Source organism: Microtus ochrogaster, chromosome 7 (assembly GCF_000317375.1).
Source record: "Microtus ochrogaster isolate Prairie Vole_2 chromosome 7, MicOch1.0, whole genome shotgun sequence".
In the NCBI taxonomy this organism is placed as follows: domain Eukaryota; kingdom Metazoa; phylum Chordata; class Mammalia; order Rodentia; family Cricetidae; genus Microtus; species Microtus ochrogaster.
Window position 1 is genome coordinate 22,532,749 of NC_022014.1, and position 14,473 is coordinate 22,547,221.

The 14,473-nt window shown below is 49.7% G+C and overlaps 1 protein-coding gene across 3 annotated transcripts in view; it reads left to right on the plus strand.

Moving 5' to 3' along the window:
- Window positions 1-14,473, plus strand: part of Abr (ABR, RhoGEF and GTPase activating protein) — a 210,493-nt gene that overhangs the window by 49,928 nt on the left and 146,092 nt on the right. The window contains exon 1 of one of the 3 annotated variants that reach the window (XM_013347242.2): window positions 2,142-2,215. The exons of 1 other annotated variant lie outside the window; for it this stretch is intronic. Coding sequence is in view for 1 of the 2 variants with exons in the window: in XM_013347240.2 (XP_013202694.1) it covers window positions 9,208-9,268 (61 nt within the window). In the remaining variant the exon portion in view is untranslated. Of the gene's footprint in view, window positions 1-2,141; window positions 2,216-8,735; window positions 9,269-14,473 lie in introns of those variants that run through there. One more of the 3 variants, XM_013347240.2, reaches the window with a different exon arrangement.

Sequence of the window (14,473 nt, forward strand, 5' to 3'; positions counted from 1 at the left end):
AGAGAGAGAGAGAGAGAGACAGAGAGAGAGAGAGAGAGAGAGAGAGAGAGAGAGAGAATAATGCGCTATCTGCAGATAGTGCCATCGGTGTGCCTTGGGAAGAGGAGTGGCGTTAGAGTTGTGTCGCAGCATGCTGCCTCTGGCTTTGAGATGTAGAGACTTTCATCAGAACTTCAGTTCTGTGATGTCAGCCTAATGAGCCTGGGGCTGCTCCAGCCAACAGACCCTTGACACCTTCCACTGACTATTGTTACCTGTCCCATTCTTTCTCGTTCCCCTCCACTAGGATCTCTGAGTCATGTGTGTGGTCTCTCCTATCAGCACCAGATTGTGTGTATGCCATGGAGCTGAGAAGCCTAGAACGGGGTGCGGAGAGGAGATTCAGAGTCACGACACTCTGTACTGAGAAGCTGAAAGCGCGCCCTGTGAGAAATGCACAACCCGGGACAATTCCTACGCACAGAGCACGGCTGGGCTGAGTCAGCCCCTTCCACGTTAAGATGACGGGGTGGTCCCTTAGGGGATTGTGATGGGTGGTCTTGTGGTTTCTCAGTAATCATCTTTGGACTCCTGAGGATCTACCATACCAGCCTGTCTGTTTCTCCCTTCCAGAGGAGTGGTGAACCAGAGGGGGTTGACTGGATGCAGATTTAGGTGCTTGGCTTCCAGGCAGGGACAACCTTTAACACTGGCACCCCTTGTAGAAGTGGCTTGGGCCAGACCAACCCTCCCCCATCAACCCCTACATTTATAAAGACGATGTTGAGCCAACAAGATGGCAAACTCAGTGGGTAAAAGAGCTTGCTGGCCAGCCTGACAGCTTGAGTTGGATTCTCCAGGATCCGTGGGGTAGAAGGAAAGAATCCAGAACTGGCTCTGGAAGTTTTCTCTGACCTGTTTGTGTTTGGTTAGGGAAGACACCAAAGGCAGCATTACGGGGGAAAGAAAGTGGGTTTTGGAATTTGCCAAGGAACCATTTTCTTTCTGCTAACCTCAGAGTGTCATCAATACTGTTGACATTAAGGACATAATACTTTTGGCATTGCTGGCTTCTGCCCATTGAATTGCTCCTTCATGTTAAAAACAATACTGTTTGGTACTGCAATGGCAGCTGCTCCTCTCTCAGTTAGGAACCACTGTCTTCTGATGACAGGACAAGGTTATATTAGGCTACATCTCAAGGCCCTATAGCTGGCAATAGGGAAGCAAGCAAATCTCATTTAAGATGTTACCAGAGGAACTGGAAAGATGCCTTATCAGTTAAGGGCACTTACTGCTCTTTAGAGGACCTGGGCTCAATTCCCAGCACCCACATGTCACAAGGCTTACAACTGCCTATTAACTCCCAGCTCCAAGAGAATCTGTTCTCCGTGGGCACTCACAGACACTTGCACATAACCCCACACAGATACTTAAGCATACACATAAATAAAAATAAAAGTATTCTTTAAGACGATATTACTGGAGGATTTGTCCTCTGCTTACACCACTCTTGTTCCTCCTGGCCTTCTCAGACTCTTTGCTCACAATGGTAACCTGCAGCCCTAGATAGAGTCTGCTAGAGAAGCTGAGATTTGAGTCCAAGTCCTTGGAGGCTGCCTATCTAGAACACCTCGTGAGGCTGAGGTGCTACTATGTTTGGCCACCAGATGGCACCTGAGAGTCCTTGTTTTCTGCCGCAGGACCAGTGGTAACAGGAGTTCACTGCAGAGAAAACTTGCCTTAAAAGAGGTCTGATGCTTAAAGAGACACTGCTACATACCCTCGGGCTGAACCCTTAAATCTATAGAATGAGACGGCACCACTGCAAGCACCACTGTCCAGGGTCAGTAGCGTCTTTGTCTTTGTCTTGCTGGATGTTGTTCCAATCTCCTTGACCATTCTCAGTTCCTGCAACCACTCCTGAGCCTGAGGGGACAGAACCAGCCTGGAGGGTGGTGTCAGAGCTACTGGCAGAAAGAACAGTGTTGGTTGGCGCTGGGATGCATCTGCAGAACTCAGAATAAAAGAGTGGGAACCACAGCCGCCTTCAGGGCAGTGATGAGCACAGGAGGGCAGAGGGCCAGCTTGTGACTGACCTCTGCTGGACTTGACTCTGCTTCTTTGGAGTGAGGAGATTGGAGCCTTTGAATTTGATCTCTGGATTTTGGGGATTTTGAGAATCCTTGTGTCTTCTTCCACTGGCATCTTTCCAAATGCTGATGGGGACTCAGAGGTAAGTACATGAGGGAAGGGGATCTAGACTTCACTGTGGAGTCATCTCACCAACTATAGGGACCTTCCCGTGTTGAGCCCTGGGTAGAGAGAGCTGACCACTGTTGGATGAGGGCCACGTTAGCTGGAGCTTGGGAAGGGACCCTCCTCATCTAAGCCCGCTGCTCTGCCATGATACTCTTTTTTGTGCTTGGGGGTAGGGATACAACCTGAGATATATGACATAAAACTTCTATAGAAACGAGTTGGGTTTAGGGTGGGGAGGAGGCTTGAAAGGTAGTTTCTGTTGTCTGTAGATCTCATTGTCTTCTGGGAAAAGCCAGGAGACTGGACGGGGACAGTTAGGAGAAGAGCAAAGCACAGAGTCTTAGGCCAAGTCTTCTTTAATTACTTTAAATTTACATGTATTCATTCACTTACGTGTGTGTGTGTGTGTGTGTGTGTGTGTGTGTGTGTGTGTGTGTGTACACGCCCGTTCACATGCATATGAGTGCCACAGTACAAATGTGGATGTCAGGAAAGCTCAGAGGGCAACTTGGAGGGAGTCTGCTGCCTACCATGTGAGTCCCAAGGATCAAACTCAGGTTCGCAGGCTTGGTGGTAAGCACACCCTGGGAATTTTCTTCTTCCCAGACCTCAGAACTGAAGGTGCATTTTGAGAGCAGTAAATGCTGCTTTGCCTCTACCGAGGAAAATGAAATGAAGTAGGGAGTTAAAACAGGCTACTTGCCAGGCATGGCAACACATGCCTTTAATCCTAACACTTCCCTGTGTGTTTGAGACCAACCTGGTCTATCTACATAATGATTTCTAGGCCAGCTAAGTGAGACTCTATCTCAAAAAAAAAAAAAAAAACAAAAACAGACAAAAAATCCAACCACATACATATTCACCAAACAACAAAAACCTCATCTGTGAAACAGACTACTCTTGGATCTTTTGGGAAGCAGAGTTTATAGTCTTTCAGGGCAAATAAGAGACCTGGAGGTCATGTACCTGACTTACCTGGGTGCCACCTTCTGCACCTGTGAAAACTAAGGTTGGAAAAGCTTAGGCATATAAGCCGAGGGCTAGGGACCTGGCCTAGCAGCCTGTCATTGGATCGCTGTCCAGCTTGTCTGCAGGGTCATCTGGCCTGTTGGAGATGTGGTTTTCTTTGGGAAACAGTTCTCTGTTTGCTTACATGTTGGTGGCTCCTGGGAGTTCTAGAATGACACCATCTTTTTTATGTAGCTCCAGTTTCTTCTTCCCTGGACTTAACCCTTCTGTTTATCCATTTGTTCATTCATAGGCTTGTATAGCACTACACACATGGACTCTTGGGCTCAGACTTGATTCATTTTCGAGTGCCACCTTCTGCGGGCTGGCCAGTGGCTCAGCCTTTCTGTGGCTCTGTTTCTTTGTGAAATGGAACCAGTCCTAGGACCTCTCTTGCTCACTGGAAGGTTAGGCCAGAATAAGCTAGTAAAGCTCACGGAGCAGCACCTGGCAGTTAAGAATCAGTGTTAGCTCTCACTAATTTTTATGACTCAATATGCATTTAAATATTTTTATCTTATGTGTATGAGTGTTTTGCTTTCATGTATATCTGTGCATTGTGTGTGTGTGTGCCTACTGCCTGGAGAGGCCAGAAGGTGTCAGATCCCCTGGAACTGAAGTTACAGATGGTTGTGAGTCAGGATGTAGATACTGGAAATCAAACTTGGGTCCTTTCAGAATGGCTGCAATCACGAGTGTGCATGCACTGCTACACCTGGCTAAACATGCACTTTTGAGTGCCAATTGGCTGAGCTTTTGGCAAAATCCTGTTTGTGTGTGAAGTCACTTGCTGTAATAGCATTTTTGGAGAGTTTACATACACAGATGCTCTCTGCGTGGCCCCAGCAACAGGACATTTTTCATCTTTCCTTCCTTCCTTCCTTCCTTCCTTCCTTCCTTCCTTCCTTCCTTCCTTCTTCCTTTCCTTTCCTTCCCCTTCCCCTTCCCCTTCCCCTTCCTTTCTTTCTTCTTGGCCAGGAGTGACCACTGGGTGATCAAACAGACACCTCTGGGCCCTTCCTGTGGTGCACAGTGAAGCTGTGTTGCTAACACAAGAAGGGAAGAAAAGTGGAGCTACATAGTTTGCTCTAGGGTGACATCACCCTGTTTCCCCCCAGGCCAAGTGGTTGGTAGAGTGAGGTCTGGTTGTTAAGAGAAGCAATGAGTAGCACGGGAATAAAGGGGGGTGGGAGAGCTGCTGGTCTTCAGAATGAGGTGTATGTCTTTCTACTCAGCCCCTCAACACCAGCTCAACACTCAAGGCCGTGTAGCTAACCTTAAATCCTATGATGAGGGAGGAGCAGGTAGGTAACCATGGAGATGGGGGCAGGATAAACTGAGTGCATAGGTTGGGGATATGGATAGGGAATGGTTGCTAGGGGCTTGGGGAAGTGGTGTACTGAATGCTGACTTGGACTTGGGGTGAACCAGGCACTTAGCTGAAATCAGGGAGGTCTGTCCACGAGGATCCCTTCCTGCTGCTCTGACAGATCTGGCTGATAGCTGGGGTTAAGAGCACTTCAGGATAGCAGGCTTTGGGCAAACTACAGAGATCGATGCTCTTTAACCCCTTAGTTCCCAGAGTGTGTGTTGAGTTAGGATTTCCCCAGCCTTTCTCTACCCTCAGTGCTCCTTGACCTAACTGGAGGCGTTTGTTACTATCTCAAGTCACCCAGGTGGTCTAAAACCCATCCACTTATCTCTGCACACAATGTTAGAATCAGGCTGTGTGGTGGGATTCTTCAAGTAACTACCTTTCCCTAGACAACAGGTCAGAAGTGGTGTTGTGTAAGGAAACTTTTCCTGAAGAGACCTAACACAGGGAGCCCATGACAGAGCCAAGTAGAGATGGAAGGACCAGCATCTGCACAGGACACCCCAAGACCAAGTTCACCCCTCAAAGGGAAACCAGTTTGCCCCAGAGGAACAAAGGGCAGGGAGTAAGAGAGAAAAACAGGAGATAGAGGACAAAGGAGAAGGGGAAGGGATACTTGCCTCTGGACAGAGAGGAGACAGATGTGGCCTGTGTGCAAATGGTAATTGATAAAGGCAAAAGGGGAAACCCTGTGTTGGGATGAGGTATTTAATTATGAATTAATTAAATTGGGAATACGAATTAGGGTAGTTTGAAGGGGGTGTTTGATTGCTGGACTTTAATACTTTGATAACTGGACCTTGGTAGTTAACTTTCGGAGCAGGAAGGGAACAAATAAGGGACTAGACCTTGGTGACTAGCATTAGGACTGCAATCTGATGGTTTCAGCAAGGCAGAGGGAATGGGGGAATGGCAAAGCCTTCCAGAGCCGTGTTTGCTATGCTTAGGGCCCTTCAGTGGATACTACCAAAATCCAGCTTGGTGGTCCACGGGTTTTATTGGGGTTACTTACAGGAGCAGAAATGACCCCACCAAGGCCCACCCCAGCAGGGGTGACAGTTCACCAAAGCTGGGAAACCTAGAGCATACTGCACAGTCTGTAGGTGGCTCAAAAGGTTGGAGAGTCCTTTCCAAATGACTATGGTCTAAACCTCCTTGGGTAGCTGGACTGGTCTGAGTCTTCAGCTTAGCTTCCTTCCTTCTGAGGAGAATGCTCAGCTTTTATTGCTTATTCTATGGGGTGGGAGGTTTGGGGGAGTTGGGGGGAGTGGGGAGGTGTCTAGTGAATCTGGTCAGTTTCTGGAACTTCCTGAGGCTGTTTTAAGTTGTTTACTTCCTAGTTAAGGAGTTTCCCAGCAGGAAGGAATATTTCAGTCTTGGAGGAAACTGTTACGCAACAGGTGGGCAGATGGTTATGGAACAAAATTGAAAGGGTTATAGCAGATGGTCTCTCACTCATGGACCAGGAAAGATTTCCAGGGACCTTCAATGCCTAGGGTTACCAGTCAGCTGACAGAGAGGTGGCATGCATAGGATCCTAGCCTTTGGGTCACTGAACTGTGCCTCAGTTTTCTCATCTGGAAAATTCAGAAAACTGAGATAAGAACTGGGTCTGGTAGCATAGGTCTCTAGTTCCAGCTTTTGAAACCCCAAAATTGGCCCCTAGTGACATATTTCCTCTAACAAGGCCACACCCTCTAATCCTCCCCAAACAGTTCCAAGGATTGAGCACCAAATATTCAAATATATGAGCCTGAGGAAAATATTCTCATTCAAGCAACCACACTATCTCAAAAGATAAAAGGAGAGAGAGAGTTGGAAGCCAGGCAGTAGTAGTGCAAACCTTTAATCCCAGCACTCGGGAGGCAGAGGCAGGTGGATCTCTGTGAGTTCGAGGCCAGCCTGGTCTATGGAAGGAGTTCTAGGACAGGCTCCAAAGCTATACAGAGAAACCTTGTCTCAAAAAACAAAAAACAAAAAAAAAAAAAAAGAAAAGAAAAGAAAAAAGAAAAAGAAAAAAAAGGCTGGAGATACAGCTTCAGGGTAGAGTGCATGAGTAAGATCCTGAGTTCAGTTCCTAGTGTGCAAAAAGAAAGTTGGGGCGGGGAGGAGGATAAGGGATAAGAAAGGAAGGAAACTGAAGGAACAGTGATATCCATAGAGAGATCATCCTTATGAAAAAAAACCTCTTACGATCCAAGCCAGAAACAGCAAGTATTCTGTCAGATATTAGCACTGTGGTTTGCAAGGTTGTCTCGGAACCCTACACTGTATTGTGGAGGGGACAATCCTGAGCAAGATTGGACAGAATGTAGAATAAAGCATCTGTGACAACACTAGGGAAAGCAACTGCAACGTTTTAGTTGGGGGGGGGCGGGGCGCTGAAAATAGCTTGCTCAAGTCTTCGTAGATAAAAATGTAAAATGTATGCAAATGTATGTGAGTCACATAGAAACATATATCCATGGCCTCCTCACAGTCAGCACCGGATATGGAGATGTGGGGCTGTGGCCCGCAGGAAAATCCCTCTGGTGTAGCAAGAGGGCCTGAGCTGTCTGGATATTGTGGGGAGGGGTCTGTAGTGCAGCCTTCAAGGGTTTGTAGCTGATAAGCTATCCCCAGCCAGGCACGTTTTCCCTTTTTCCTGGGTTCTGTGCCTTCAGATTGATGCGTAAGAATAAGGAATATGCTTGTCCTTTCTCTGCTCCTCAGAAAGCCTGCTTGCTCCCTCGCCCATCCCGGAACTCTTATTTCTGTATAGTATGGCTAGAGATTCATCGCCCCCTCCTTTTCCATACTCCAGGTGTCGGCTTGGTCCTCCCAGCCAGAGACAGTGGGAGGGTAACAGTTGAACAGGGAGGGCTGCAAGCCACAAAGCCAGAAGCTTGGGTTAGGACTGGAGTCATGAGAGCTGAATGGGTACAGGAGGGCCTCCATGTCCTGTAGGGGCTCCTATACACAAGAGCATCTACGCTTGAGCCTCCCAGAGCTCCAGCGGCTCTGTCCTGTGCTCTTCTTAGGCAGCTGTGGAGGCTGGTGTCCACACAGACAGCTGGACAGGCTGGATACAGGTTTCCATATGGAACTACCCTTCAGAACTAGACCTGTGCTTGTTTACGATGAAGAAGAGTCCTCCTCTGTGCTCTGTAGGTGCCAACAACATTGCCTTCCATAGAGGTCATAGGGGAGCTTAACTCTTTGTAGATCTCTGTATTCCTGGAGTCCAAGAAGGTTTTTGCTAAGCTGTCTGCAGATGGGATGGGATAGTATAGGATATCCTGGCATAGAAAAGGTCTAATACTGGTCTTCCTTGGTGGGTTTGCTTGCCTTCTTTCCTGGGAATTCAGGACATAGGCTTTGGCCTCTGCTGTCCTGGACCACCCTAGTCTGAGTCCCTTTTAGTCCAGTTCTGTCTCCAAGACACTTGGCCCAAGGAGATCTGTGTACCTGATCTATGGGAAAGTTGCCATGGGTCCTGTATCTTAGCCCCACTCCCCACCCCCAAGCCTTCAGTGCTGTTGAGGTTGCTGTTAGGAAGGAATTTTGTTTAAGGCTCTGTTCTCTGAGGCATCCGACCCCGATCTTTCTTTAACCCTATGTGATTATGCACGTATGACAGGCCTCCTGCACTGAGGCTCCTGGAGAGACTGGGGGACCCCCAGGACCTCAGTGCCCCAGTTTGCTTCTCTGCGTTAATGGGGCACCAGTGAGAGAAGGTCCTTCCTCAGATGCTAATGTTTGACCCTGACCCCTGCGGTCGACCTTACTTTAACTCTCCACCCCTGGTATGAGGAAGAAACTGAGGAGCTCTAAGGTCAAGGATGTTTGAATAGATGCGGTGCTTTAAGGTTTGGTAGGAAACAATCCCCGGGTGGCCCAGCCTTCCAGAGGGGTACAGGACACCATTGACCCATTTCTGTTGCCCATGCCTTGTCTAGAGGTGGGGCCTGGCAACTGCACCAACCCTAAAATCGTGCTTAGAGATCCTGGGGTGGCAGGTGATGTCACCCCTGCGGGCCCATAGGTCTCCTTAGTCTGCAGGTTGCCAGAATTTCTGCTGAGCCTAACCGGAGGAGGAGGGGAGCCTCTGGCCCTGCGCCGCCGCCCGGAGACCCCGCGGGAGCTCTGTGCGCCGGCTGGAGGCCGTCGGTGGGGCTGCGGGCTGCTCTCACACCCCACCGGTCCTCTGCGGCTGGGGGTGGGCGCGCTGAGCCTCACGCCGATTGGCTACCGCCTCCGCCCCCCGCCCCGGGCGCAGCGCAGCCCCGGGGAAGTTGCTAGTTGGCGCGCGGGCTGCGGGGCCGCGGCTCCCAGATCCGCAGCGGGTCCGCGGTGGCCGCAACGGCACACTGGACTCCCGGTGGCGCTCCCCCGCCCTCACTTCGGCAGCTCGGGCTTGCTCCTCCCTGCTACCTGTTTCCCTGGCGCGCCTTCCTCCACCCTGAGCTCTGCAACTTCGGCCTCCTAGTCTGGCCGCCCCTCCCGGCACCCCGCCCGCCAGCACCCTCCCTCCTTTGTTGTGCGATGAGGGTCGGGTTTCCCATCTGACCAAGGAGCCGCTGCCGCACGGAGTCGCCGGCATGGAGCCGCTTAGCCACCGGGGCCTGCCGCGCCTCTCCTGGATCGACACCCTCTACAGCAGTACGTGTGCGCCTGGGCGAGGGGGCTAGGATGGGTGGGTGGGAGGGAGACCCTGCGCCCTCCTAGGATCCTTGAAACCCTCGGGGTCCCAGGTCCAGCCAAGCAATGGCGAGGGTTTCCCGGCGCGGTCCTCCAGGTGTGCAGCCAGCCAGGAGGAGGAGCAGCAGCGGTGTGGGGTCCTTAATGCAGACTTCAGGTGGTGGTAGGGGACCTTGAGTGAACCCGTGCCAGGGGGAATTGTGCCACCCCTCCCACCTGTTGTGTAACCCAGCACTCCAGCGCTTTGGGAGTGGGGAGCGCCCTTTTTAGGGCGCCTCCTTGGCCTTCTGTCTTGGCAGCTTTTCTCCCCACATTGAAGCAGAAAGGCCATTTTGGGAAAAAGTCTTTGGCGCTCTAGTTTACTACCTCAGGGACATTCTGAAGCGTATGTGTGATTCGTGTAGATGATGGGATCAGGTTGGAAGAGAGACTGTAGGTACGGATCTCTATGGGTTCATTTGGATGAAAGAGCCACCCCCTAGCTCACCAGTCTTTCTTGCCAGCCTCATCGCCACCCCCATTATCATCACTACCACCACCACCACCCCAGAAAAGCAATGAAGAAAAGAAAAAAAACCCTCCGGTACTCCACCCCCTCGTTCCCAAATCAGCTGCGATCATGTGATTGCTCTTGCACAGCCTGGGGGATGTGTAGTTGATCACTGGGACTTACTCAGAGGGGAACCATTTCTCCCCAGTCCTTGCCTTAGGTGGCAGTGCCATGCCGTTCCCCTCCCCCCCACTCATTGACATTCTGTGGTGTAGGGAGATGGTCCTTCTGGCCTCCAAGGAAGACAGTGGATTTTGCTTTTTCTTGTGAAAACGCTGGGAACCTTCCCACTCTCAGCACACCCCAGCCCTGAGGCAGGTACAGCTAGATGGTGACTGAATGTTAGATACCAGGACATTTTGAAGGGTTAACCTGGCTTGAATTTTTATTTTAATAGTCACATTCTAGCGGTGAGAAGAGATGATGTTTTGAGCTTGGAGATCTTGTCTTGGTGTCTCTGCATTACCCAACACCCAGCTCTGCCCTCTGCATTCCATTGGGTCTAGCCTCTGCCTTCTGCTCCCTGTGGGTCCAGCCTCTGCCTTCTGCTCCCTGTGGGTTCATCCTCTGCCTTCTGCTCCCTGTGGGTCCAGCCTCTGCCTTCTGCTCCCTTTGGTTCCTGTACTTCTCATAGCTTCTCCCCAGCCTGTAACCCAAGTTTTCTACCCCTCCTCCCAGGAACTCTCCTTATAATGGTTCATTCTGCTTTGGGTTTTCAACATCAAAGAGGCAAATCTGGTTCCCCTGGGTGTCCATCCTGTCCAAACCCAGCCAGTCCATCTGCTCTTTTCCAGTAGAGGCCAGCATCACTGGGTGAAGGTCAGGGCTCACAGCTGTGTGGCGTGTGTGTACACGTGTGTCTGTGCAAATTGGGACACACATCTGTTCAGAGCCCTGATGCAGATCAGCTCCTGACTCAAAGGACGGATTAGTGACCTCTGCTCCGCTGAGTTCTTGCAAATGACAGTCATAACAATGCCTCATATTCATCTGCTGCTTACGCTCTTGGATATTTCTGGCTCTCTGCAAAACCCATTCCTGGTTTCCTTATTTCCCAAAGCATAGACTCCTATGGAAAGCAGTTTGTGGTTTTCTCTCTATTACTAAGCTAATTCTATAACTTGGTCATCCAAACCCCAGCTCTAGCCCCAGCCTGGAGTTAGTTGAGAGGCAAAACTTCTTTGAGAATTCCTGACCAGAGGAATGACAGAGTAGGGAGTTAGGTCAAGGGCCTCTTTGGGGGTATTCTATAAACCAATCCTCACTCCGAGAGCCTGGCACCTGAGCTGTCTAACCTGTCATAAGATCCTTGGGCAGCTGGAGGGTGAGAGTGGTGGGCAGGGGCACTGACTTGATTTAGTGCGTGGTGTCCCTGCCTCACTTTTGGGAATGGTTTATTTGGGAATCTGGAGCAGAAGGCTTCCTGGGAAGGTTCTATGCAGTCATATTTGGGCTATCAGCCATCAAGTTTTCTTTTTGACAGGAACCTAAGTTAAACAAATACCCAGGCTGTCATTTGCCTGGCAACATGTTTCTGTGGTTCCTAGGGAAGTTCCTCTGCCTCTGTTGGAAGCTTTCTGCTTACCAAGCTTACAGGCCCCCCCACAAAAGCTAGATCCAGGAAATGTAATTGGGGGCACAAATGGCAGCCGCTGTGACTGCTTAGAGATGTGAAATGGTACAGTGATAGAGGCTTGCTGTGGTGAAGTTCATGTACTCATGGCCTTTCCGGGTTGTGCAGTGTGCCAAGTAAGTGCTAGGTCCTTTCTACTTCCGATTCCAAACCTCACAGCCCTGGACTCTCACAGGGTGTGTGTGTGTGTGTGTGTGTGTGTGTGTGTGTGTGTGTGTGTGTGTGTAAACGTAAATCATTTCCTCCAAGTCACATAGCTGATAAAGGACAGACAGGAATTCAGATCATAGATCATACCCTGGCCAGTGAGGAAACGCGAGTGCCTCCCAGATACGTCTGAGCTGTCTCAGGGCCCTGTGCTGTCGAGCAGTTGGGGATATCTGTCTCTTTAGTTCTCTCTTCAGATGTTTCCCTGAATCCTCCAGCTGGGTGAGTGGTTCTGATAACTGATAGGTGCCATGTTCTGTATCTGCACCTGGTTTTGGAGCCCACGCCAGGTTGACTGAGACTCCCTCTAAAGCTAGAGGGAGCTTTAACCACTAACTCCTTCCTCGCAAACTTCTTGCTATTGGAGTCTTTGACCACTTTTTCCTGGTGGCAGCAGCTGTGCCAGGAGAGTGTCCACTTTATTCCAGGTTGTGATGGTGGTAGCAGCAAATCCCCTCTTCTTGTAGTTGGAGTCCTGAATGGCTGGGTCATGGAGATTGTTAGGCACAGTGTTAGATCATGGCTGCCAATGTGATCTGGGACTGATTGGGGCAGGATTGTTGGCCCCTATAGCCTAAAGTGGCAGTCGAGGGTTGCAACCACCTTAGGTTCCCGCATCTTGTCACTTTCTGTGTGGATACAATGTTGCCAGCTCCTTCCGTAATGCTTTGTCTTGATTCTTCCCCAGCGGCTGGCATGGCTGGCATGGGTCTCTCTGTGCGCTTATCTTCTTTCTCACAATTCCTCTGTCTTTTCATCAGTCACCCTCTCCACCTTACATGGAGGTGATCTGGACTAAATTAGGTTCTGTGAGGGACAGCCCTGCAAGCAGATCTGGTCTGAGGCACATATGTGCGCCAGGCAGGCTCATCTTTTAGCTCCCCTGCAGATGGGAAATCTTTAAACATGTGCTCTAGATTTGAGTAGAAGGGGCACAGGGTTGCATTCAGGTCTCTTTTGCTGTTTTAGCCTCCTTTATCCCTAGCAATTCAGTACAGATCCCAAACATACCTACCCTTCTGAGCTAAGCAGAAGCCATTCCTTTTCGGACTCCATAGGAGGCAGAACATGACCAATAGTTACAGGAAACCCACCTTATGGAATTAATGTCTCTTACTCCAATAGCATTCAAAGACTAATTAGTCTTTTGGGATATTTTCATGCCTCTTATAGACCCAGCCCGTATGCCAGGGCCTATGAGGCTATAAACTCATTTCTGATCATCTTGAGCTCACCCCAGGGTCTCATCCAAGTCCAATGTTTGCTGGGTACCTTAGGACCAAGCCACTAGCACTGAGTTTGCTCAGTAGCTTGCTCAGCCAGGCTCCATCAGACTGTTCTTGATGTTCCAGTGAACACCTGCAGATGGGTGTTCTCTGCTGAGTAGTAATTTATTCCTCCTCAGCACCAGTCTGTGTTGGTCAAGACAGTTGGAGTCTCAGAGGTAGATTAAGTCTACTAATAATAATTAAGTCATGTGTTCAATGAAAGTTTGGTGGTGTTGTTGTGACCGTTGCTGCTGTTTGGAAAAAGGAAGGAGTGGTGTTGGGAATTGGCTAGAAGATACTTCTTGGGGGTGGATGAGATGGTGGGGAGGATGTTGAGAAAATCCATTTTGCCTTTGTCATAGGGTCAGGATGGGATGCTTAGGCTGTTCTCTGAGGTGTGATATGTTTCCCGGGATGATTCTGTACCTTCCTTGTACCCACTGCTCTGTGGGGTAATGTCTCTCAGGGGTGTCATGTGGATCAGTTAATGTCCGCTAACATCTGTGAGGATGAGGTACGCTACTGAACCGTCGGACTGTCCAGCTTATCACAGGCTCATCATCGAACAGGTTCTGCGAGAGCCTTACATCTGAGGAGATGGTGAGGGAACGGATAGGAACCGAGCACTGCGCAGATGTTCTGCCCAGCAATACCCACAGAGTTCTAGGGACTACCTAAGCCGTCAGTAGTTTTGGGTGCTGTAAGTTTGAGAGGGAGCAAATATTTTACCCCGTGTATTTTTTGGCTCCTGTTAACTCCTGACTCTACCAGAAATCCCAGAACATTATCTGTCCCATTCATGAATTTCCGGGCATGTGTATTTGGTAATTGTAGCAGTGTATAGTGAATTTGGAGACCCCCCAGGGGAGTCCTGTGCTTTGCCAGGGCCTGTGATTGGAAGACTTCTCTGCTGTGTTTGTGTTGCAGCTGTTTCACTAAGCTTAAGCCTTGTGGGGGAAATCTGGAGGTAGACTTCAGAGGGCTCCAGAACAAGCCTGCTTCCTTTACCTCTGGTGAGATTCTAGGCTATGGTGGGCTAAGGTGATATGTGGGGATATTGCCCACTATGTCCTTACAGGGTCTTAGCACTTTTCTCTGAGGGTTGCATGAATCTGTGAGAAAAGTGTGCAAGCCTGTCTCCAGAGCTGTTGGAAGGAGGACAAGGTCTCATGTATCTGAGCCTTGTCCTCACTGTGTAACTAAAATCTTGTACTCTTGATACCCCCCCCCAACACTTGGGATTATAGGCGTTATGCAGCACTGGAGATCTAAACTGGCCTTTGATGCATTTTGTACAAGCATTCTACCAAGTAAAGCTGTATCTTGAGCCAGACTAGGTTGTTTTTGGTTTTTCGAGACAGGGTTTCTCTGTTGCTTTAGAGCCTGTCCTGGAACTAGCTCTTGTAGACCAGGCTGGCCTCGAACTCACAGAGATCTACCCGTCTCTGCCTCCCTGGTGCTGGGATTAAAGGTGTGCTCCACCACTATGCATTTTCAACCATATATAT